Source organism: Leuciscus leuciscus, assembly GCF_965113295.1.
Source record: "Leuciscus leuciscus genome assembly, chromosome: 11".
In the NCBI taxonomy this organism is placed as follows: Eukaryota; Metazoa; Chordata; class Actinopteri; order Cypriniformes; family Leuciscidae; genus Leuciscus; species Leuciscus leuciscus.
In genome coordinates, this window is record NC_138735.1 from 24,509,622 (window position 1) to 24,535,695 (window position 26,074).

At 36.0% G+C, this 26,074-nt stretch overlaps 1 protein-coding gene and 1 long non-coding RNA gene across 2 annotated transcripts; one reads left to right on the forward strand and one right to left on the reverse strand.

Annotated features, from left to right (window-relative positions):
* The first annotated feature begins 1,757 nt into the window (after positions 1–1,757).
* LOC309509847 lies at positions 1,758–3,903 on the forward strand. Its single transcript, XR_014210091.1, has 3 exons — positions 1,758–2,621; positions 3,496–3,529; positions 3,779–3,903. It is a non-coding gene; the product is annotated as an uncharacterized lncRNA (long non-coding RNA).
* A 1,731-nt stretch (positions 3,904–5,634) lies between these two features.
* On the reverse strand, positions 5,635–16,975 carry olfm3a (olfactomedin 3a). The gene is made up of 6 exons (XM_082184950.1): positions 16,606–16,975; positions 11,495–11,638; positions 9,172–9,327; positions 8,662–8,881; positions 7,781–7,887; positions 5,635–7,605 (listed from the first exon to the last, which is right to left on the reverse strand). Exons 1-6 carry the CDS (start codon positions 16,672–16,674, stop codon positions 6,928–6,930), a joined length of 1,374 nt encoding a protein of 457 aa, XP_082041076.1. The 5' UTR covers positions 16,675–16,975; the 3' UTR covers positions 5,635–6,927.
* Between the last annotated feature and the right edge of the window lie 9,099 nt (positions 16,976–26,074).

The following is a 26,074-nucleotide window of genomic DNA, read 5'->3' on the forward strand; positions in this document are numbered from 1 at the left end:
TACACTATTTCCAGTGAAAACCATCCCGTTAGGTCTAAAAAAAACACTTATGATAAGCTTACCACAGTGAATCAGGGGAAGACAAATACATTTTTTTGCATTGATGATGTATTGTGTCATAATTTACATTCTGTTAACTTTGTACAAAAATAGGTAGGCTACATAGTGTACCTTTAATTATTCAATCTATGAATCTGACTATAATTTAATTATAATTCAAATTGACTGACATCCCTATGATATACAATCATAAATTAATCTACAATGTCTATGGCAATATTGCATATACGTAATTTGGCATTGATGTTTTGGAACTATAAAAGCAGAGAGATTAAACTAGTAATTGTTCAATTGTACAAGAAAAGGGAATACTATGGAATTCCTTTAATCAAGAATCAAGTCGACCACCAGATTGTGTGATCTAAAACTCCTGCTGGGAGATAAGTCTGCTGTTAAAGAAAAACATTTGAGACATAAAACGACCATCTGAACACTATCTGCCTTTTAATTGGTGGTTCAGAGGGCCGGAAGAACAAACTCCCTCGGGAAACAGCAGCACTTCAAGAAGTTGGTCCTTCTAGTGAAGATCAGAGTGTAAGACTCAAAATACAAGAGCCATGCCATATTCAAATTCATATGCATAATCACATAAGTAATGATCTTTAAAAATAAGACTAAAGCCAGTTTCTAAAAGTCACTGAAAAGTCAGAAGTTTGTTCATTTATTATGCAGCCTCCCTTCCGGCATTCTTTTTCTTTTTAAACTCAGACTTCATTTCGTGACTAGTCAGTGAAGAGAGAGCGTGAACAAATGCTGTGAATGGAGAACAGATTAAAAGTATGATTGCATTTCATCAAAAGATCTTGGGAAGGTTGTGCTTTTTATTCAAACTCAGTTTAATTTTGTGATCAGTTACTTTTCAAGAGATCAGAATATTTTTTCTACAAATTCTCTGAATAATCTTGCAGAAAAAGTACCACAAAGGGCTAGAACCAAATATCTTAAAGTCCCCCTGTGGTGAAAATCAATGTTGTTTATATGTCTTATATGTGGTGTTTTTAATATGCTTTAAGACAAACCTTGTGCAAATTCATAAGTAAAGATGAACCAAAGACAGTCTCAAAAAACACGGTTTGAAATCGCTGGTGTTTCTGACGTCACAAACTACCTTGTAACCAATCACGTCAACGTGTGATCGTCAATGAGTCTCTGAGCTGGCGTGAGTGAGTGGAGGCGGGGATAATTTCACAGATTCATAGAACAGCGTATACTAAACGAGGCAAATTACATTCAAGCTACTTTAAGGCATGATTTTTTTTTCAGGAATTTTTTTTATTTATTTTTTATGTCATTTTGGTGATCAAAGGTGAGTTTTTAGGGATAAAATGATTGACTACAGGGCCTTTAATATTGCTCAATAATACTATCATGTTAACACTTTACAATGAGGTCTCATTAATTAATGCATAAACTAACAATGAGCAATATAATATTCTTACAGCATTTATTAACCTTTGTTAATGTTAGTTTATAAAAATGTTATTTCACAGTGTATTAACAAATATTAAGATACTATGTTGGATCTTGAAAAACATATTAGTAAATGTTGAGTTTAACATAAACTAAATTAATATATATTTTAGAAAGTATTGTTCATTGTGAGTTCATGTTCATAATTAGTGTTAAATGAAACCTTATTTTAAACCTTATCTCAATGCAAATATACTGTAAGTCTCATAGGATTTACAGTACACTGTAAAAAAAAACTGTAAATTTACAGGAAACTGTCTGTATTTTTTACAGAATTTTGCCGTTTTGTCATTATACAGTGAATACCTGTTATTTTACAGATATTTGTTGTAATTTAAAGATCCACTATTAAATTTACAGGTAATTGCTTTTATTGTGGTTTTACATTAATTTAACGTTTTTTAAAGGAAATTATCTGTAATTTTATAGGGTTATGTGTAATTTTACATAAAAAATTAAGTAATATTTTACAGATTATTTCTGTGGAATTAGAAAACAAAGAAAATAAGGTATAACTGCAGAAATCAGCAGTCACTTAACATGTTTTCCTTAAAGATTATTAAGCATGTGGGGGTTAAAGTGAGTTTTAAGATTTGTCCACACATTAGGCAGGCCTATTTAATTATTTATAATCTTTTAATTTTGTCTTGCAAATAGATGTTCATTTTGATCATCATTTGTATTTGCCCGTAAATTTCATTTAGGCCTATATTTTATGTCTTTTATGAATCGTTTTTCCAAATCTGCGTTGCTGCACATTGCGTGGCTTTGTGTGCGTTTGAATGTGTGTGTGTGTGCCCGCGCGCGCGGCCGCGCGCAGATTCAAATTATCCGCCATTACGTTTCGTTGCTTAGTCCCGCCCAGCCCACAACGGTTAGCTACAAATCTGTCTCTGTCGTCGATCTGTGTCAAGGGCAAGCGGGAGATTTGAATTCAGAGCTATAATAGTATTCGACAGAAGCAGCCGTGAGCAGGAGCGCTGCTGAACACATATTAGTTGTAGTCTGGTGTCAGTCCGGAAATAACGCGCCCTTTTTCAGTGAGCCTGGTTCGTCACAGCAGACCTCATCCCGACCGATCAACGGCTGAGGTAAGAGTCTAATACTACATGTAAATGATATTTTATATTACATTTGTGTTAAGTGGTTAGACTGTTTCCATGCTAACGTTAGCATTCTTAAATTATGTTCAGTCATAACTGGCGTCGAGGGCAAAACACAAATGCAGCATGGGTCTTTTCAATTGTCGATCTGTGTTAAGAAAGATCAGTTGAACCCACTCTAACTTACTTGTTAACTTATAGACCTAAAACAATCTTTAGTAGACTTGTTATTCATATTAAAGTCCATAATTGTGTATAAAATCTTCGTTATGATAGTCAGTAACATTAAACCGATCTCTTAAATGGCGGGACATTTTGAAACCATGTCTGGAAGCTGAAAACTTTATTTTTCAATTTTTTTTTTTTTGTAAACTTTTTTTTTACTTTATTTTATTATAGTAAAATTGTAGTAAACACGTTTTTAGCTGATTTTTTTTACCATTGTAATAGCCACAGTTTTACTAAAAATAGGCCTACTGTGTTTCTTTTGTTTATTTCGTAATAGTTAACATGACTAACTTTATTAAGACCGTTAAGAAATCGAAATACTGTCTGTAACTTAACGTACTTGTTGATGATACAGGAAAGCCTAGAACAGGAAGACTAGAATATGAATACAACATGATGAACCCCTAGGTGTATCTAGGTCTAGGTCACAGTAAATCATATTCATTTAATGTTACTTTCTATAAATGTAACTTAGCTAAAATCACATGGCAGCTCAAAATATTACTGCTGGCCTTTCCAGCTCAGCTTCAAGATCATAGTCAGTTGAGTTTTTGCATTGTCCCAATGGAACATATTCTGACATGTGTAAATCTAATACTGAGTTTTAAAATAACTTGTGTGTGTGTGATTTCAGGTCACGTGGAAAGCAGATGATCATGGCAAACAAGGTATGGGAAGAATTCATTAAAACATAAAAATCATAATGGTTCTGATTCCATATGTTCATAACAGTCTTCTGATTCCATATGATTGCACTAAAAGTATGCACAAGGTTTGGATTTGCTACAGCAAGATTACGATTGTGTTAGATTCCACCCATCTTTCTTTCTTTTTTTTAACTAGGCTCTGTCATTTAGAAACATGACTTTTCCTATCACTAATATCTTAATGACACATATCTCTACCTTTTAATCCAGCCAGATGATCTGACGGTTGCTGCTCGCATCTCAGCCTACCTGATGGAAAATTCTTGCTGGATGAATGACCTTCACCTTCAAATCAGCCTTGCCAAGACAGAACTGCTTATGGTTCAACTTTCAGCCAAAACTTACTTGCTGTGATCCTGCTGATTTGCCTTATCATTAGGAGGATCAGGCCCTTCCTATCGGAGCTACACAACTCTCTTGTTCTATCCAGACTGGGCTATTGTAATGCTCTCCTGGCAGCTCTTCCAGTATCAGTCAAACCTCTGCAACTGATCCAGATGCTGCAGCAAGAGTTGTCTTTAAAGGTAGCCCTATGCCTAAACTCACTGCTTCAGATCTATGTGTCCTCCAGAAGCATGTGTTCTGCAAGTGAACGGCGCCTTGTGGTGCCATCATCCCAAAGAGACACAAAACCACTTTCACTGACATTTACCTGGACTGTTTCCTGGTGGTGGAATGACCGGCGCAACTCAACACATTTTCAAGAAACTGCTAAAGATCCATCAGTGTTTTCATAAACACTTCACCCAATAATACTATATCTTTGTAAAAAAAAAAAAAAAAAAAAAAACCTTGCTATGTGTACTGTGCGACTAACTGGGACTTGTCACTGCACTTGTTGCTTTTTATTATCTTTAATTATTATCTTAATTGGTTAGTCACTTTGGATAAAATGTAATTGTAAATGTTAAAATAAGTTATACTGTAAAGGTATACGGTAATTGCTTTTTATTGTGGATATATTTACATGTTCTAAATTATATACTAAGCATCTATTTCCTATCAATCACTTATCTTGATGTTTAGTGTTTGTTCAATTACTAATACTGTAAATATGCAGGTATTCTGTACTCATACATTTAGTTAATTTAAAAGAAATTGACTGTACATTTGCTATTATTAAGAACTTAATTAGAGATGTTGTGAAATTGGATCGGTACAAATAAAAATAAAAACTGTAAATTTACAAACATTTGTATTTGAATTTATGTACTTGTGTGCATTTTTTATACATAATTTCATTGTTATTTTACACAGAAAAACTATATTAAAAGAAAATTACTGTAGATAGACAGCATTATTATATAAAATAATTGTATAAAACCTTAAATTTACAGTATTTAATTGTTTTAAAGGTGTATATGACTTTTTTTAAACGTTAAAAATCCCAATAATTACATAAGATTTGATGTAATATTAAAGATATAATCTGTTATTTAATTATGGAAAATTACTGTATTTTAACGAGATTGTTTTTTGCCGTTATTTTACGGTAATTTTCTGGCGCCCCAGCTGCCGGAATAATACCGTTTTTTCACAGTTTTTTTTTTTTTACAGTGTATATAAAACTATTTGTGTTTCTTCCACTGGCAAGTTTTTCCAGTAGGCTACAGAAGAAGGTAAAAATGGGTCTAAAAATATCAGTGCAATGATGGAGAATAGAAATAGTATGGCATCCCACTGAGTTTCCCATTTTTTTTTGCACATTCTCTGGAATTTAAAATGATTTGCAATGTGGAGCACAATACACTCCACTGCCTTATCCGAAACTGTCAGGTGACTGCTGAAAAGATAATGTGAATATCAGTCTGTATTGGCTTTATCTTCTGATAAAACAGTATGAAATATTTATATTCATATTGATATTACTCCTCTGCTGAGCCAATTAGTTTTATGCATTTGTGAAATTGCCTCATTATAATGTGGTCGAAAAAACACAAAACTCTGACGGACGTTTTATAGACCCACAGGAAATTGTGACTTCATAATGCAGGGGTAAAAAAAAAGTTATTTTTAATAAATAAATAAAAAACAACAACAAAAACCTATTGTATAGCTCCAGAAAATGCTAAATATAGAGCACAAGTCTCTTTTAAGATATATATATTTTTTTCGTTTTGTTCCACAGAAGGAAGTCTTATAGATCTAAAAGACATTATGCTGTGTAAACCGTTACAGATTTTTTTGGGGTGAACTATTCCTTTTAAGTGGTTAAATATTTGGGAGTATTATAGGCAATAAAACATTGAGAAAGTGTAGAAAAAATAACAATTTAAATGATCTAATTAGGTTTGTAATTGAAACTCTAAACTCCAAAAACATCAAAACTAAAAAGCAATTTAAACTTTCTGATTGCAGATCTATTGCAAGACTATGTTGTAGGCGAATATTCATAAGAGATGCACTGGGCGTGATGGGAGGAAACAGCAGTAGTAAATCCCAGTGGGTGATCAATTCCCAGCGTTGAATTGATGGTGGTAAAAGTGCATTTAAATTCCCAGTGCCCTTGCAGACAGGGAGGCTTGACACAGACATGAAGGGAGAGGAAATTGCAGAAAGGAGTTGGAATCGTCCCCTTCTTGCTCCTGTGCCCTTGATCTTGATTGAAAATGCCATAGGACAGCATTCAAAGTCATCAAGTGAGAAGGGCTGCCTGTAAATTAATGTGAACGCAACCGCATTCGGGCTTGTCACAATCATCAGCAAATGACCTCATTATAACCCCCGTGAATTCGGGCTGAATTCCGACGAAATTGCTCTGTGTCGCACATGGCTCCTTTCTGTTCTGTTGTTTACATTTATGGATGTAGATTTGCGGCTTCATTCCAGTTGATTTATTGTTTTGTTCCAGATTTAATATAAAATATTTCCTCTCACAGTGACAATGAATGTTACAATCGTTTACATAGGTTCATATTCAGAGCTCTACAGTTTGTACAACTAAACTTGACACAACAAGATATTACCAGGAGAGTCTGGACAAATTAATGTTGCCAAAAGTACATCACTATATAAGAAAATGGGATTTCTGATATACAAATACCACGTAAAGGATGGCAAAAGAATCAGACATTCATGCAGTTGAGCAATCTGTGGCTCACATTGTGAAATATTGCAAGTAAGACCTAACTTTCAGAGCAGCTATGAGAAGATGAGTAAAATAACAAAAATCTTTCTGTTTGTAATGGCGTGGCATCATCAAGTCTTCATGTGTCATCGGTCCTAAGGCGAGACGATGCTCAATTCAAATCACAGTCTATGGTGAAGTAAAGGCAACATGTCTTATTAACATTTGGGAAAAGAACCATGAATGCGTAGAAAATAACAATAAATTCAATATCCATACTGTATACTGTCCATTAGGAATCATCGTCGGTTTTGATGACATGAAAAAGCGTGACGTTGAAAATGACCTGATGTCCATTGTTCCAGGCGTAAAGCGCCCGTTCTCGAGCGTTGTAGTCAAGCATGGAAATGTGAAAGTACTGGTTGTGGAATGGGATGTCCATGTACTCGTACGTCGAGGTCTTTGTGTTGTAGGAATAATACACCTTGGCTCCGGTCAGATGGGAATTGGTGATGTACAGCGTGCCGCAGATCATGAAAGACTCGCCTGCGTTCCTTTTGGAGTATTCCGTGTTCCACGTCTGGAGAACCTCCAGCGTCTGCGGTTCTAACTGAGAAATCACAATGTTTCCTGCATTCTGATTGGTGGCGTATACAGCCCACAAACCCAGCTCATCCGCCATCAGGTCGATGTCCGAGAAGCCTCCCCAGGTGTAGGGGTAGACGTTGTGGAAGCCGGCGTACTCCAAGGCACGCTGGGCAAGAACCCGTCCGGTCTCGAAGCTGTATTTGACAATGATGTTGCTCTGCTCCTTGTTGTAGTACAGAGAGCCATTATAGACCACATGGTTGGTTCCAGCCCATTTAAAGGGAAGGTAATAGCTTCGCGATTCCTGACCGGAGATGAAGTCTTCAATACTTTTATACTCTCGAACCACCTTGCTGTTGGTGTAAGTGTCCATATACCAAATCTGTGGGGAAAAGACAGTGTGAGATTGAAGTATGTAGATGAGTGGCTCACTAAATTATTTTACACCTGGTGGAAACCGGTTGTTAGCAATCCTGGGAAGGAAGAAGATTAATCAGGTATATGTCAGAACATTAATCAGCTTGAAGAACATAGCGCCGCCCCCCTCCAGAACTCACCCGGTTATTTCTTGGAGATGCTAGAGGGTCGGTCATCCATGCGCCAAACCGCGTCCCAGATGTCTTTATCGTCACAGGGCCGGTGATTTTCATTAATTTCCCACATGCTACAAAATTCCAAATTAATATTCTTTATTTTTAACATCATCATCATCTCTTTTTCAAATGGCTGGTTTCCTAGAGGCAATTTCATTCCTTTTAAAGACTTGCTTTCGGTGCATGTAAAAAAACAACAGCAACTTTTAATGATGTACTAGCTTAGTGCATCCAAACCCCAACGCTAGGATGTAATTATCAGAGATATTAATAACATATTAGAACATCTGTTGAATTTGCCTAACCAACTCATTTATATTGTAAGGCTTTTTAGCACTTCATCATCAGAATCACAGGTGTTATGTGAAGATTGTTGAAAACACATTGTTATTTAATTGCCTTGCTTGACGTTCACTAAGAGTAATTGAATATCCGATATGGACAAACTGTAGCTGGAGGTCAAATCTGAGTTATGTTTTGCTTTGGGCAAGATATTTTTAGTTTTAATTGAAACATTACTCTGCAACTTTCTTTTACAGGTTGTATGATACACTTTAAGCTAAATTAATTTCAGCAAATATTAATGCATACTGTGTCATAAAATCAAGCACAGCTGAGCCTGAAACCAAGTTAATCATGTTTGGTTAACCCAAAGGTTCAGCCAATCATAGCAGTTACATATAGAATTTTGACAGATACAGTAGCAAACACAACCCATTTAATTCTAATATAATGTAAAATGATATGAAACAGTGGAATATGGCCCCTTTAAAATTCTTGAACTGTGAATGTAAAAAGTGCAGTAAATTCCGTCAGTACTTACGATAGCTGTGGATTGTACTTACTGAGTTTGCTCATGCAGTTTCGTAGACGGCTATCCAGGCTGAGGACTCTCTGATAGAGCTGCTCATAGTCATAAGCTCCCAGCTCCTCCTGGATGCCAGTCAGCACAGCAGAAAGATTCCTGATTTCCTCTTTGAACTGAGAGATCAGCTTAGCATCTGTTTTGTACTGCTCTAGCACAGGAATCAATGGCTGGAGTTCATCCATACGATCGTTCAGCTCCTGTAGACACACACACACACACACACACACACACACACACACACACACACACACACACACACACACACACACACACACACACACACACACACACACACACACACACACACACACACACACACACACACGTTGGTCCCAATAAACAACGTTTAGTCGTGAAACGCATGTAGTTCTATTATTGGCCTGCAAATGTTTAGCGTTTTGACATAACACATAAAAATATTCATGCCCAATGCTGATGTTTGCATTTCCAAGCAGCAGATCTTTTGTAACCTAATAAAAAAACATACCTTGAAGTTTCTAGCCATTATAGTTTTCCTGTCTTCTTCAATTTGCCGGAACTTGGTCCGTAACCCTTTCATTTGATTTTCCATTTTCATGACATACTGGAAATCGCGCTGCGTACGCAGATTCAGGACTTCAATGGACTGAGACATGTTCTGCACCTGCATCACAAAAGCACAAGTTAAGAACTAGGGGTGGTTCTCATAAAATAATAACTGTTTTCAACATTTGATAATAATAAGAAATGTTTATTGACCACCAAATCAGCATATTAGAATGATTTCTGAATAATCATGTGACACTGAATACTGGAGTGATGATGCTGAAAATTCAGCTTTGCATCACATGAATAAATTACATTTAATTTTTTTATTATTTAACAAATAAATGCAGCCTTGTTGAGCATAAGAGACTAAAAATCTTTTTTTTTTATCCCCAAACATTTGAGCAATATTGTAGATGTAAAATAAACCATGAGAAATTTGAACTTTTGCATCATGCAGTAAACAAAAAATCCAATTCATATGCATAATACTTTTTTGTTTGTTTTGCTCCTTTTGACCAGCCACTGGTCACCATGGATATTTGTTTTATGGAAAACAATACATTGCTTGAGCGACATGACGGTGAGTAGATGAGTTTATTATTGTGTGAACTATCCCTTCAACTTCAGCGGGTGAGAAGCACTTTCCAAAGACACATTTTCTTTGCATATGTTATGGATAAACTGACTACAATTAATGAATTTTTAAAAAGGGCCTGATAAAAAAAACAAAAAAAACAGAGCAGTCACTCCAATCTCATGGTGTTTGTCCTCATCAAACTGTCTGATTATCTGCCTTGACTAGGGCGCGAGAAAAGTGGAAATCCATGAATCATGAATGAGATGGAGGCCTGGGATTTCTTTTCAGGCTATAGGGAAAATGGATGCGTTAATAAATGTACATATCAATATTAACGGCAGTCAGGCTCCCTTTGAATTGAGGCATGTATCATTTATCATAAAATCAGGTATTAATGACCTGCATAAAATCAACCTCTTGTGAATGCAATGGAAGCACACGAGTGCTATTGCTTTTTCCTTTGAGTGTGTGTGTGTGTGTGTGTGTGTTTTTAAAGGTCCTAAGTGAGAATGAGAGTGACAAAAGAGGATAAAAACGTTGGGGGAGGGGAATATGCAATGTGTGATTGAGAGACCGAGAGAAATAAAGAGCAAGAGGACAAGTGTGTGTGTTTATTTATGTCAGTATTAGTGGTGAGCCGTACAGTACTGTAGCTCCTGAAATGTGAATCCCTGAGGCAAAACAGTACATTAGTTGTCGACACAATATACACTAGCCAAATGATGCCTGTGTGTGTGTGTCTGTGTGTGTGCTGATAGAAAGAACAGAAGGCAAGAAGAAATGCAGAGTGAAAAAACAGGGCTTTGCAATATTTTGAATATTCACATTATATTTGCAATGCATGTGCTGACAGTAGGTATTATTGTATAGGTAATAGGTATTACTATAGAAGAAACATTGTGAATATCATGATTTTAATGCGCCTGTTTATTAGGCCATTACATTTCCGAAAGACCGTCCGAGTAGACTAGTTTTGCACCCATTAGTATGAGAGTACGAAAACATTCAGACAAAGATGTTCTAACAGTATTAAATATCGTCAATATTCAGTTGCAAAAATGAGTTGGCAAGTTTCATTCATTTCCATGAATATATTAAGGGGAAAAGATAAATGTGTGTATATATATTACCTTAAAAAAGTTAGGGGTCAGTAAGATTTTTATGCTTTTGAAAGAAGCCTCTTAGTCTTATGCTCACCAAGGCTGCATTTATTTGGAACAGTAATATTGTGAAATATTATTACAAATTAAAATAACTTTCCATTTATAGACATTTTTAAATGTAATTTATTTCTGTGATGGAAAAGCTGAATTTTCAGCATCATTACTCCAGTCTTTAGTGTCACATAATCTATCAGAAATGGTAATTTATTTGGAGCTCAAGAAATATTTCTTATTTATATAAATTCTTTCTTATTTTGCTGCTTAATTTTTGTGTGGAAACATGATTCATGTTTTGTGGATTTTTTGAATAATAGGAACATTATTCATTGAACATTATTCATTATTTATTTATCTGAAATAGAAATGTTTTTTCTTATCATTGTAAAATTATTTACTGCCACTTTTGATCAATTTAATGCTGAATAAAAGTATTTAAAATCTTACTGACCCCACATTTTTGAACGGTAGAGTATGTACGTATATACATGTGTCAGAAAAAGAAAGAAGAGAGATCAAATGTGTGTGTTTATTATACGTGAGACCTTCTCCAGCAGCTGTCGGAGCTGTCTGCTCTTGGCATCCCTGGAGCAGAGGTTTTGTTCCGGTGCGACCACTGTGCAGATACAGCGTCCGTCTGCATCCTGTGCCGAACTATACACCTGCCATCCTTCCTTGGGACCAATTGTCTGTAGACACACACACACACACACACACACTGTTATGCTTTAGTTATGCTGCTATTCAAAGGAAAACTAGGGCAGATGTCAAGATTTTCTGTGAATTTCTATCTATTTGTCACACAAATCAATCAGCATGACTTCAAAAGACTGAATATTTCACTTGAGTCATATGGACTGCTTTTATGGTGCTTTTGAGTCCTTTTTGAAGTTTGAAAGCTTTTAATCCATGGAAGAAAAACGGCATACAGGTTTGGATTGACATGAGGGTTGATAGTAAATGACTGAATTTTTATTTTGGGGTAAACTGTCCCTTTACTTATCATTGAACTCATGTATTTGAATGTGCTGTATAAAATAGGACTTGCATTTGATCCATTGATCAAATTCAAAGGAACGCCAATTTAAAATCTTTCTTTTGTGCAGCCTTGAGATCACCATTAACAACAAAGCTACGGCAAGATGCTAACCCCCACTGTTATCATGCAAAGGCCTTGCAAACAGTTAAAGACAAGCTTTACCAGTGAAAACAGTCAGGCAGGCGTGCCATTGCAAGTTTCCCAGAAGATGAATGAAATAAATCACTTATTTGGACTGACAAGCCCACACGATAAAACCACTTTTATCTATTGGAAATCTGTCTTTTACTGGACCTGAGAGCCCGTGACATCATAAAGTGGGTGTGTCCCTGTCAGTCACAATAATGCCAGTGTTCTCTCGCTCTAATTCACTTGCGCTGTAACTGATCCAATTCCCCAGCTTTGATGTATAATTTGTACAGTCGAATCTGAGAGTTGGAATGCGAGACGCGTAACTGTGCACTCAACGGATACAAGCAGGGCTTAAAAAAAATAAACAAAAACAATACAGGGAGAAAGAATTGGGATAGAGAAAAGAACGGATGGAGAAACGATAAGCAGGTTTCGAGGATTCACCTGAGAGGACAAACTGATAAGCTTTCCCTTTGAAGACAGAGGCATCCCATGTCATACATGCATGTGCACACACTGAATTTACTGACGCCCTCCCTGACTGCCTCTGCCTCTTCTTTTTTTTTCTACCTCTCTGTCACACATTCTTATTTCCCCCCACTCTTCTCCTCTCTATATGTTTTGTATTGCGAGTGTGACATTGCTTTTATACATCAGTAACTTACACAATATGGGCAGTTAGGCTACTTTGTTTTGCTCTGCCAAAGAAAATAGTTACAAAAGGAAGCCTAAGTAACACACAGTAGTTTTGTTTATTTAATGATCATCATTAATTTTGAACAAATCAAATGAATTAATTGAATGATTGAATTGTGTCATTCCTGAATGAATGTGTGCTTGTATCAAATCGGCTGAATGAATAATGACTAGCTCATAAAGATGTCCTCTTGTTTTGATCCTCCTGAATGAATCTGTGTTTTGAATTAATCGGTTCAGTGAATTGATTGACCGCTCAAAAAGACCCTTCTGAAACCTAAAATGACAATTGAGACACCCTACGGTCTCATGGACTTAACGGACACGCGCATATGAAGTGTGACATTCAGTTCAGGGCCTGGCACTAGTATTTCTAAATGAACTGGTGTTTTTTGAATAAGTCGATTAGGTGTATAATTCAATGACTCACTCATAAAGGCAGTCATGTTTCATTGAACGAGTTGGTTCAGTGAATGATTACTCGCTCATAAAGATGTTCACTAGAGTCGTTCCTGAATGAATTGGTGTTTTATACGACTCGCCTATGTTTCGCTATGCTGCGCAGCGAGATCGATTGGTGCATGACATCAAAGTACCACGAGAGCGACTGGAGAGTAGATGGTTCCGTATGCTTTCGAATCGGTACTTTAATGCAGTCACTGGTATAAAGAGTGACTAAAAATCCCCACACCAACGCAAAGACTGACAACCTGTCTAGACCAGTAGTGGAATTGCTATTTTGCGTTGCAATATTTTCTGTAATAGAGTAATTTATAATAAATGCAGTGTAAGGTAGTTATGCAAGTACAACATCAGCAATATCTTAACAAAGCACAAAATGATGGATTCTTCAATCACCCAGAGTACAACATTCAAATCCACTTCCATTTATGTTTGTTGATGAAAACAAATTGCACCCACCATCAATCCAGACAGAGAAATACCAGATATATCACTATAACTGGACAGAGCGTGGAGGAACATACATTGACCACACAGGTACTGATGATCATGTCTTTTAAATGGACTCACATTTCTGTCCTGATGGTGGAAATCATCATATTTTTATGCCCATGACTGAGATTTGTACTGTGATAATAAATACACAGCAGAGAAAACAACCCTCCTATCTTTAGTTCTCACTATATTTGGCGGTCATGCTTTCAGTCAAGTTCTGATTTAAACAACACCTGTTTGAAAATTAAAAGACTGCTCAGAGTTGCGATTCTTTTTTTCGCTTGCTTTCACTCTTGCTTTCTTGTTCGCCTCTGACCTCTAGACTATATCTCAATATCTGAGTACACTTCTGAAAGAGAACGAGGCATAGAAAGATAAAAGGAATGCTTTCATTCATTATCAGACATCTTCTCAGCGATAAATCTGTAGAGTAATAAGTGAGGGTGTGGCAGTGTTCGTGCACAGCAGATTTATTATTATATTGTACAAGTATGGTTTATTTCATTCATCATATGCACGCGTATGTGGTTATCAAACATCGAGTGACATTCATTCATTATTTGTTGTTTGTAATGTTCAGATTAGAAAATTAGATAGTTAGCAAACATATCTCCTGAGATTTCATAAAGTCAGATACGCTCTGCATATCTTTTATGAATGTCACATAAAGGTAAAGGTTTAAAAATTGTGTTTTTGCAGACATGTAGTATAAGATAAAATTTTGGGTTCCCCAAAGAATGTGTCAGTGAACAGTTCTTACAAGATCCATTTTTTTCTTAGTGTGAAGAACATTTTAATAATCTAAAGAACCTTTTTCTAACCTTTTGTGCAATGGAAAGGTTCTGTGAATGTTAAAGGTTCTTCATGGAACCATCAATCCCAATAAATAACCTTTATTCTTAAGAGTGTATTCCGGGCCAGATGACAAAAAACTAATGTCTAGATATTCACAACACAACATTATAAGAAACATAATGTGAATAGATCAATACATGACTGAGTCGGCTTTTCCATTCAAAGTCATTCAAAAACTTGCTAGAAATCCGAACACTGAATGCTAAATAAGGTGAAGGTCTGTATTATTATGAATCCCTCCACTGACATTAGAAAGCTGTATCCCGTAGGTGTGTAATGCAATTTGTCACCATAAAAAGCGCATTTCAGCACGTCAAATTAATCATCATGAATCACTCATCCCACAAGCAACAACAATGTAATTAGAAGCCCATTACACCAACGTCCATTCATTTTAATAGACAAACAGCCCTCTTTCTTAGAGTCTGTGGGGGTTTTGTGTACTTTTGGACCTGTGACATTTTGTGGACTTCATGTGGTGAGGTCAAAATGCCGGCATAGAAGTACTAGCGATGTTATTCAATGGTTAAACAAATTGTTCAGACAAAAAAGCAATTGTCTGTCTAGTTCATGCAGACGTACTGAATGTCTGTATGTGATTAGTTCACTTCAGCACCACGGCGGTGTGGACAGCTCCTGTCCGGCTAAAAATGACTAAACACCTGAAGCACATCACCACACTCATTTTAGCACTTGTTACATCTCATTATGGTGATTCTTTTCTGCAGTACTGTCTTAAAATGAAAATGTCCTGCTGTTTTCTTTGATGACATTGCATTAAAAGAGATAGCAGCTTGATTAAAACAAATCTGTAGATTTCATGACAATGCTATATGCAGACTGTTTTTATATTTTGTTAATGCCAAAATTCTAAATAGAAGAGACTTAGTAAATCCAGAAAAAAACATACATTTCCTTGTGGTTCATTCCCATTCGTCCCCTTACCAGTGTTCACTGGGGCATACATAATTATAATTGCATTGTCTGACCATTTGCCAGTTTTGATTTTGTTGTCACTAGTTGGTTTCTGTGCTGTCGCATTTTAGGTATTCCATGCATGTTTGTTTTTTGGTCACATGTTTATGTGATGAGGATTTATGGGTTGTCATTAGACAAGCACTTTGCTTTCCAACAAAGGGAACAATCTGCTTAACATCTGATACAGCATCATCAGAAATATTTGTACTTAATTAATCTAATTAAAGATTAGTTCATACTAATCATTAACATTGAAGTTCTGTTTTTGGCAAAAAGTTACTTCAATTTAATTTGTTATATTTGATGTTGTGCAGTTGCTCATTTTCAATTATTCACCATTTTAAACATTGCATTTAATTAATACTATTGTTTGTAATCTGCTGTCAATAATTGTATATGCTGTATCATTTTTACAGGGGCAGCAGGTGATTTAGCTTATTGTGTTGGGCAGTGGACCAGAATTGATCAATCCACCATTATATTCACTGGCTGGTAAAATCATAAGCATATGCACCGTATGAATCCACACTGACAAAAAAAAATTGGAAAAAAAAAAATTGGAAAAAAAAATCTACAAAATTCATATTTCCAATGCTTATAAATATGTGCTGCATGTCCCTTTATCTGTTTGTAACTCACTAATGCATTCCTGGAAAACATCTGGAAAGACAAATGGCTCTCCATGCTTGAATAAACCAAAGTTTAATATCTGTGGACTAGTTTTATTTTCCTCCATCACGTACATATTATATGATGCATAATCCTGAGAACTCCAGTGTTAGAGGACCCTATATGAAATTATATGAAATAATTATATTAAAAAATGTAACTTTGAGATTTCAGCAGCCAACTTAATTTAAAATATCAATTTTTATTTCCTACTACGGCATATGCAATCTGTTTTAAATAGATCCACATAGAGAGAGAGAGAGAGAGAAAAATCAAGTGCATTGCATTATCTTGAAATCTTTTAGCTTGCAACTCATCGCATCAACTTACCATGGATGGATACAGTCCGAAGACAATGAGGAAAAGCAGGGGCTTTAATGCACCGAACAGAAGGATCATGCTGTCACGTCTCTATCGCACTTTTCTGCCGTTAATATCACGTCCTCGGTGTGGCAGATGATGCCCGAAAAGAACAGGGCGGATTGATCCACATTCATTACCGTGCAGCTCCACCGCGCGAGTGCCCGCGTGCAGCCATTACTGAGCGCGCGCTGTCCAAAGTTACGACCGCACGCGCATGAGGGTTCAGCAGACAGCGCTTGAGAGCATCCAACACTACCAAGTCGAACTTGACAGCGGATGTGACATCATTTGATTATTCCAAACGTTAACTTGTTGAGCCACGGTGGCGAGTGAATGCAGCCACTGTACCGTTCCAATGCATGCAGCACTTGTGAGCTGAAATGGTCAGGCTGTCAGTGGTCGCATGTGGTGCTTGGAGCAAATGTTGCATACACGGCAAAAGTTCCACCTCCAGTACATATAGGCTACAGTGGGGTGCAAATATTAAAATACCGTTGTTAGGTTTAGAAAAAGAAATGTTTTTTTAAAAATAACACAATAATAAAAATGTAAACGTCATTCAGTTTTAAAGAAGAAATGTTAAGTGCAGTATTTTTACATTTGTAATGTAAACGCAAAAGAATGTTAATAAAAATAAAAAACTACCTGAACTGTAACTTACCTTAACCATATAGGCGACTACTGTAAAAATTCTACGAGATTTGATGGGATAACTTAATTTTACTGTAAATTGCTGGAAAAATATTTTCTGTAAGTTAAGGAATGAAATGCTTTAAATAATTTATAGTCAAAACATTTTTTATGAATACATGTACTTTAAAATATTGTTAAAGTTGTTGGTCTTTAATGGTAAAAGGATGTTCCCAGATGTCCCTGCTTTAAGCATTACAATATATAAATATATATAATTGTTTTGTTGTTGTTGATTTTTTTGATGTCGCCATGACTAACTGATCATATAGTGCATAAAACAACAATGTTCATAACTTATAACAATAATTTTTTTTTTTTTATATTCAAATAATAATCAAATGTAATGCTTATATATAAAATAATACGAGATTCAACTCTAGTTAAAGTCACTAAGTCAGTTTAATATCATTTAAATGAACTGGGGAAAAATGTTGAAATGGCTTCTACAGCCAATTTAATTGTACTTAAACTTAAGGCAGAAACATAACTTATGTTTTTAAGTGGAAGTAGGTGGACATTTTTTTACAGCGTGTTGCATTTCATGTTATTTTAGCTTTTTTTAATGAGATCTTGTGTTTATCTACACATTTATTTGTCATGGCTCAAAGGTTAATTTTGATGAATTTTTAATTCATCATGTGACCTTCTATATTAACACCCGCCTTATTAGGGTGATTGTTATAAACAGATTTTAGTTCAAGTTGGTATATAAAGTAATAATGTTAATGAAATAGATGCATTTGTAAAATATATTTCCATGTTTTATGGGGATATTCTATAGACATAATGATTTGTATACTGTACAAATAGTATATTCTGTTTTCTAGATCTATACCCAAAACACAGCCCTCACAGAAAACCTTCTGCATTTTTACATTTTAAAAAAACATAATTTAGTATGATCTAGAATATGTTTTTCTCTTGGGGATCAAAAAGTGTCCATTTTGTCCCCACAATGTAGGGTTTACCAGGATGACACACACACACACACAGAAACATTAAATAATATACAGCATCCTGAAGGTTTAAAGATGTATGCAAAATAGATACTAAACACCTTCCCAAACCACCCACATCTGTTGAACTGATATCCATGAGGGAAGTCTACATGAGATTCATTGAAGCAAAGGTGGTTGCTCAACACACCTACTGCCAAGATATTTTTTCAGTATGACACAGTGGGTATTCTTTAAAGACCTGGTCATACAGATAACTACTACTTCCTTTCTTTTTTAGATGAATATAGTTTTTAACCACCTTCATTTCACTCACTTTTTTTTGTGCGCAAATTTTAGACTCATCAGTTAATTATACAGCCAACAGCATAATTAGTCCTTACTCTGGTCTCATGTAGAGCATGTAAAAGCTTTCCATGAGTGTAAGCAGCTTGGGTAAGACAGCAGCCCCAATTCAAGCTAATACTTGAGAGCTTATATGAAGAGTGTTGATTTGCTTTCAGGCTCATATCCTGAGCGGTATTATCTTATGAAAAGTTATTGTTTCTCTAGTTAATGAAATAATACAAATTAAAGTTATGAAAGTTTTCAGCCGTACATGGTAATGGTTGTCAGAGGATTTTGTTCACACACAGCAAATCCTCATCACGGGCAAATTATGCTCGGCAAACAATTTGAGTTCATCTCTGGAAGAGGGTCTTGTTTGAGGATGGTAAATTGGAGAAATTCTCATCCGGTGTTTATTTTTTACGCACAGCCTTCTGTGAGGAAACAAAGTCAAGTGTTTGAAAATGAGCTTTTGTTGAATCTTTCTCTGCATGTTTATGTAAAACATATTGTAATTTGCCCTTTCATATTTTACTTGCATTATTCATGAGTCTATCAGAGGACTCTTTACTTTTGCTAATGATCAGGAGATGGTATTGTTACAAATTCACCTCCTTACTTTTGTACACTCTTACACTAATAAGGCTAGGATGTCGGTTCTCCTGGTCTGCGTTTCTCTTGTGAATGTGTGTTTGTGGTGTTTTTTGAGAGTAGGTGTGCATGTGTTGTAGTCGTGTGTTAATGAGCCATCGAGCACCTGAGCTTCCCACACCACCTCACCATCGCATTAATCTCACTTGCCCTCCTCAATCTTCTCTTGCTCACTCATTCTCCTTTCCACGTGACTTGGCATGGCATCTTCTTTTCTCTTTCTTACTTATTATTGCTTTACTCAAGAGTTCAGTTGCTCAGCAACACCTGCTGATGGCTTTCATTGGCTCCGATATTTGTGAGTTTCTTAGTATTTTGTTTTACTAAAAGCTTAAATGCATTGTCTTGTCTGGTGGTTCATTACAATGATCCATATTTGTCACAGTTATGTTCTGTCTAGTCTGCACCTGTTCTCGTTAGTCCATGATTAGTTTACCTTTCTCCACCTGTGTCTTGTTAGTTTCCTCATTTTCTCTTTTGTATTTATACTCCCTGTTCTGTTCAGTCCCTTGTCGGTTCTTGTGTCTGTCCTGCCTGAGTTAGTTTAAAAAAAAAAACGTTGAAACTAACATCTTCGTCTTGTGCCTTCAACGACCACAACAGTGTTAGAGTATTGTTTTCCTGGGACTGAATTAATCTTGTGCATCATTCATTAAGAAGTCCTTTTTTTTTTTACACTGTCTTAAGTGTGTAGACTTTCTTTTTGTTCATGCAAATGGTTTGCAAAGTTGCAAAGCACAAGTCCACTCCAAAGGGAGTTATTATTTTCTATATCAGTGTGAACTGTTTCTGAACTCCATCAAAAGCCTCAATTGTAGTCTTGAGTTTTCATCCGGGAAACATATGTCACACTCACAATATTCCTCAATATTCTCAATTTAAATAGTAGGCCAAGGCAGCACTTAAAAGGGGCGATGCCTGGTTGAGTTTCGTCTGTTTAACTCCACTTTTAGACATACTCACAAACTTCCCTAAGCACTTCACCTCAGAGGAATCCCCACCATTTTGAAGTGCGTTCAACTTCGTAAAGTGGGTGAGGGATGTTTATTTGGACAGACCCTCTACTCCTCGATTTTGACAGAGGGAGCGAGTCTGCTGAATATGTACTCAGATCCATAGACCACAATGCAACACGATTGTGACGTCACAGCTGATCGTACTTAATTTACCCCCACACGACTCTATATGAAATTGGAGTTATTTTCACATTTAAACGCATAATATTTTGTTGCTTGCTTAAGCTGATCGTTTTTACACAGTCATAGTTTATTGTATTATTATAATTTTCAGATGGAAGTTAGTGAGGGAAGTGCATTAGTGTTTAAAGCTGAAACTCGCTGTTATGCAAAGAGAAGAGATATTTACAAAACATGGTCGAAGTGGTCGACCAATCACAACACACTGGTCCAGCCGACCAATCAGAGTGCATTGTGCTTTTTTAGAAGGAGGGGCTTCATAGAGACAAGAACTAAACAAAGCGTTATTGACAGATTGGGAAGAGAGGTGCTGCAACAATGTAAAATATGTGAAAAATAATGTGTTTTTTTTATATTCAAGCATGAAAGCCTCTTCTAGTAGGCCTCAAAAACAAGACTTTGTAAAAGGGCATAATATGGCCTCTTTGATGTGCAATATGTACTCATTTACATCACTCACAATCAAATTCTTCCCTTACATGTAAATGTGAAGTTTTAGATTACTTTGATGTTTAATTACTGCAGGTTTCTATAGAGGATTCTAATGTGTAGCACAACCAAGGAACATCATTTTTTCATTCTGGAGTCATTCTCCAGTAATGAGCAGTACAGCGATTGCTTGGAAAATAACAAAAACTGCTTCACATGCATCCACAAAAAATGGAAATTCATTTTTCCATTGCACATGAATAATTGTTGCATATTATATATTAATCTCTACTGGAAACTGTCTGGAAACATATGCTTTATGCTGCACTAGTGGCTTTTGGAAACTGATAAACTAAAGTTTATTAAACCACAGAAGCTCAAGTGGCACTGGACTAATTACCGCAGCGAGTCGCAGGAGGAACCCAATGCAGCAAAAACAATTTGTCCCCTGCGTTATTCGTTCTCTAGTAACAGAGCATAGTTTAGCAGTGTGTCCAGATATAAATGATTGCCTGAAATAACCATTTTGGATCAGCGCTTCCAAAATTATTCTGGATTTTAAAAGCAAGTTTGTTTGTAGTTGATCTTGGTATTAATTTATTTTTTTCTTCAGTTATGCAGGTTTAATTTGTTTTTTTTTCACTGTTTAATATCTGAAAAAGATGACTTGAATAGAGATAAATGACACTGGAGGAGTGGGACTGTGGTTTCTGTAGTATTTGAGATATTAATAGAGTGCGGTATTTGAAAGCGTGTGTATTTATTAGTGGCATTGCATTTAGATGTAATCTTGTGCAGTCATAGCTATCTGCAGTAGCACATACTGATCTAAAACAATGATACAAATCCCAAGAAATGCAGAAAACAGAAGCAGCTACGGTACTTTTCCTCCCATAAATCACTGAAAACCTCTTTTCCATTACAGCTGAACAAATAACAGCTCCGTATTACAAAGCACTTGAAGCGCTGGAGGGGTCTCTGCAACAGTCGATGTTCTATAATAATCAAATTTTAGCCTTATCACAACACTCAGTTTTGTCTAAGGGACAGGAATGTGTTGCAGACCGATGGTATCAGCAGAAGTGAGAGACAAAGACAAAATGTGGATGGAATGGAGAGAAGGAAGTTCAAGGTGAAGTGTAATTTTGCTTTATTAATATTTACTATAGTAAGTTAGATTTTATGAATTTGAATCCAAAATCATATTATTTTAAAAGTAGTATGCCTATGCCAAAGGTGACCGAATGGAGAATTATTTCAGGTTGATTTTCAAAGTATGCAAAAATTCTAGTTGCAAATAGCCATAGATGCTATTAAGTGAAAATAGCATTCTTTTCTTTGCAAATAGTTGTTAGATTCTATTTTTACTATAGTACAGAGGTGGACAAAGCACACAACTTGAGTGAAAGTACAGATACAACTGGTCAAATATTACTCCGTTACAAATAAAAGTTGTAAAGATCGATTTTTACTTCAGTAAAAGTACAGAAGTACTTTTTTAAAAAAGTACTTAAGTATCAAAAGTAAAAAGTAAATGTCAATGCATTGTTTTATGTAATACTTACAATAACTTATGCCTCTGAATCTATGCCTGCCTACATACCCTCATATCAATTTCAAATGTATTTCTCGAACACAGTTCCAATAGTGGGATTGAATGTGAGATTCCACAATGTCCACAATGGTTTCGGACACCCAAATGGCTGATCCCTCAAATATTGCCCTATTTAAAGTTTTGCGACTTTCAGTATGAATATGTTAGCCTTACTGTTATCTATAAGCTAGATAACCTTGCTGTTATGTTAAGCTTACTGTTATCTATAAGCTAGTGTGCTCCAAAACAATGACCAAATTCGCATTCAGAAGACCAAACCCAATGTTGAATATGAAAATCAGGTTGATGTCAGACTCCAACGCCAGATTGATGTTAATCTCCAACGTTGGATAGACGTTGTTTTGTGGCCGAAAATGAAAATCGTGTTGAGGTCAGAAACCAACATCAGTCCAGTTCTGACGTCAACCCGACTTTATTTTCCAACCAAAATGCAACCGCTGCAACCAGAATCACCCCCTGACTGACGTTACTACTTTCTACTTAAGGACCTTGACAGAAATGTAGTTGAGTAAAAAGTACGATATTTGGCTTTCAAATGTAGTGAAGTTAAAGTAAAAAGTTTCCAGAAAACATAATACTCAAGTAAAGTACAGATAATCAAAAAGTGTCCTTAAGTACAGTATTCAAGTAAATGTACTTTGTTACTGTCCACCTCTGCTATAGTGGAAATAGGATCAGATAATATTTGCACCTTAGTGTATTGTACCGTAGTATATTATAAAACAGTATTCAATAATAACAACATATTTAGTGTATATGATTATATTTATTAAAATCATAAATGGATGCTGCTTTATTGGCTCAATACTTGTATATTTGGACATTACCTCCCCTACATGTACTCCTACCCTACCCATTAAACACTTTATTCCCACTATTAAATACACGTTAGGCACTTTATTTCCACTTTGGAAAGGCAGATTCACACTCGGTCACACTCGGTTAAAAACTAATTTTTAAAAAGCAAATTTCTATCTATCCATCCATCCATCCATCCATCCATCCATCCATCCATCCATCCATCCATCCATCCATCCATCCATCCATCCATCCATCCATCCATCCATCCATCCATCCATCCATCCATCCATCCACCTATCTATCTATCCATCCATCATCCATCCATCCATCCATCCATCCATCCATCCATCCATCCATCCATCCATCCATCCATCCATCCATCCATCCATCCATCCATCTATCCATCATCTATCTATCTATCTATCTATCTATCTATCTATCTATCTATCTATCTATCTATCTATCTATCTATCTATCTATCTATCTATCTATCTATCTATCTATCTATCTATCTATCTATCTATCTATCTATCTATCTATCCATCTGTCCATTTTATTTATTCATGTAGTTTTGTATAAGTTTTGTTATTTGTAAGTAATATTGCCCTCAATGGTAAGTTAAAATAAACTTTGACTTACATACTGTATAAAGGATACGTGATATCAAGATTTCTGTTTTATTATGTGGTATGGGACATACTGCCATAATACTTACTCCAAACTATGTACTTTCTATTTACCAGCTAAGTATGTAATTGTAGTGCATAGCAGTTATCAAATTATGTTGCAGCCAGTGAGCTGTTAAACTGATTTCCACTGTCTCTCCTTCTCTCTCTCTCTCTCTCTCTCTCTCTCTCTCTCTCTCTCTCTCTCTCTCTCTCTCTCTCTCTCTCTCTCTCTCTCTCTCTCTCTCTCTCTCTCTCTCTCTCTCTCTCTCTCACCTCTGCAGAACATGAATAACGACAGTTTATTCCAACACAGCGTTTGTCCAGCCCGTCCCATGATGCACATCTCAATCATTCCCGTCATTATCCAGTGCTGATTAGTTTAAACAAAGTGTCGGCGGAGCACATCGGGGAGAAATGGCTCTCATGGGTACTTTCGTTTAACTCCCACAACCCCCCCGCATGGTGCAATGCATCCAAATGCCTCCTTACATCACTGTCTGCCTGCAGGGATGAGGAAGACATGGTTGATCTTCCTCACAACCCGTGTTGAATTCTACAGGCTTTCCTGTGCGTCTGCTTCACAGCTCCCCGCTCCAACAAAAAAATGGCTGAAGGAGTGATCTGTCTCACGGCCCATCAGACCGAGGCATCCTGTTTCTGTTGTCGAGGTGCTGCTTCATGGTTCCAGTGGGGATTCCAACAATCCCTTTGTTCCCTATTTCCTCCTTCCTATTTTTTTTTTCCTCATCCCCCCTCTACTCTCGCCCCCAGTGGAATCAGAGTTCTTCTCACACAATCTCTCATTTTTACGAAGACTTATTTTAAAAAAGTTGGTCTTTCATTTCCCCCTCCCCCTGGGCTCAGAGTATGACTTTCTGTAACAGATCCAGAAAGGTCATGTTTGATCTTACATAAAATACAGACAGAGCATTTTTTTTTTTTGAATTTGAACTGAATTAAAGTTTTCTAGAGTTCTGAACTTACCGAGTCACTGTAAATGTTCTTCACTGCACAAAACCCAAGTGCGTCTTTGTTTTAGTACAGGCTTTGAGTCTAATCATGTACTGGAGTCAGAAACTCAGTTTGTACAATTGGATTCTGACCGTAGTTGGGTACAGCCAGACTCTCTCGAACTGGACTCTCTCGAAACAATTGAAGTTGTTTGAGTAGCATCGATTGGAATTTAAGTTAATCTATTGCCAGATTGTAGATTTACAGACTGCTGTGCATGTCATCCAAGAGAGAGAGAAAGATACACTGTGAAACACAACAAGCTATTTTACAGTAACTTATTTATTGTGTATTGTGAACAATGTTTTTGAGTACTGTGAACTTATTTCTTAATATTAAAAAGATTTAAAAACTTTTCTAAAATTCTTTATTTACAATAAAAACACATTAAATTATCAAAAGTTATTAAATAATTTATTGGGGGTTTTCGTGAAGCTTCAAAGCCTTTTCAAAACGGCATCAATCTGTATCAAACTGCATGTCATTTTTAGTAAACAAGGCTTCATTTCATCATAATGGTTTCGAAACGCTTTGAAATTTCAGTGGTTATTATCCTGAAGAGTAGAGCTTGTGCTTAGGTTGAGGATGTTGCTACTCAATTGCAAAGAGCATTTTAGTGTATTTTTCTTCCAATTCCTGCCAGCAGCATATTGTGTATAATAAAAAAAATAGCTTTACTATCTATAGAACATATAGGTTTTAGCTATACAATATAGTAGAGTTTATTTGGCAGTTCTTAACCTGGCAGACTAAAATGTGGGACAAGTTTATTTATTAGCTTTTTTTATTATTATTACTTATTAGCTATTTTTACAGGGTTCCTGATCATTTCAAGTACAACGAAGTCTTGGTAACACTTTATTTTAATGGTCCCCTTTAGACATTCTGTTAATAAGTTGAATAAGTATATGTTGCACTTATACATGTCAACTAACTCTAATCAACTGCGTAATGTCTGCTAACACTTTATTGTGATGCTCCCCCAAAATACATTCTACTGACTATAATACTGTATATAATAACTTTGCAAGTACATATCAATTTATTCTACTAACCCTAACCCCTTATTCTACTAACCCTAACCCCTTA

Coding starts and splice junctions, on each gene's coding strand:
- olfm3a (XM_082184950.1), bottom strand. CDS start 16,674: ATGATCCTTCTGTTCGGTGCATTAAAGCCCCTGCTTTTCCTCATTGTC. Junction 9,328..11,494: donor TCCGACAGCTGCTGGAGAAG/GTCTCACGTATA, acceptor TTTGTGATGCAG/GTGCAGAACATGTCTCAGTC. Junction 7,606..7,780: donor CATCTCCAAGAAATAACCGG/GTGAGTTCTGGA, acceptor TTTTCCCCACAG/ATTTGGTATATGGACACTTA.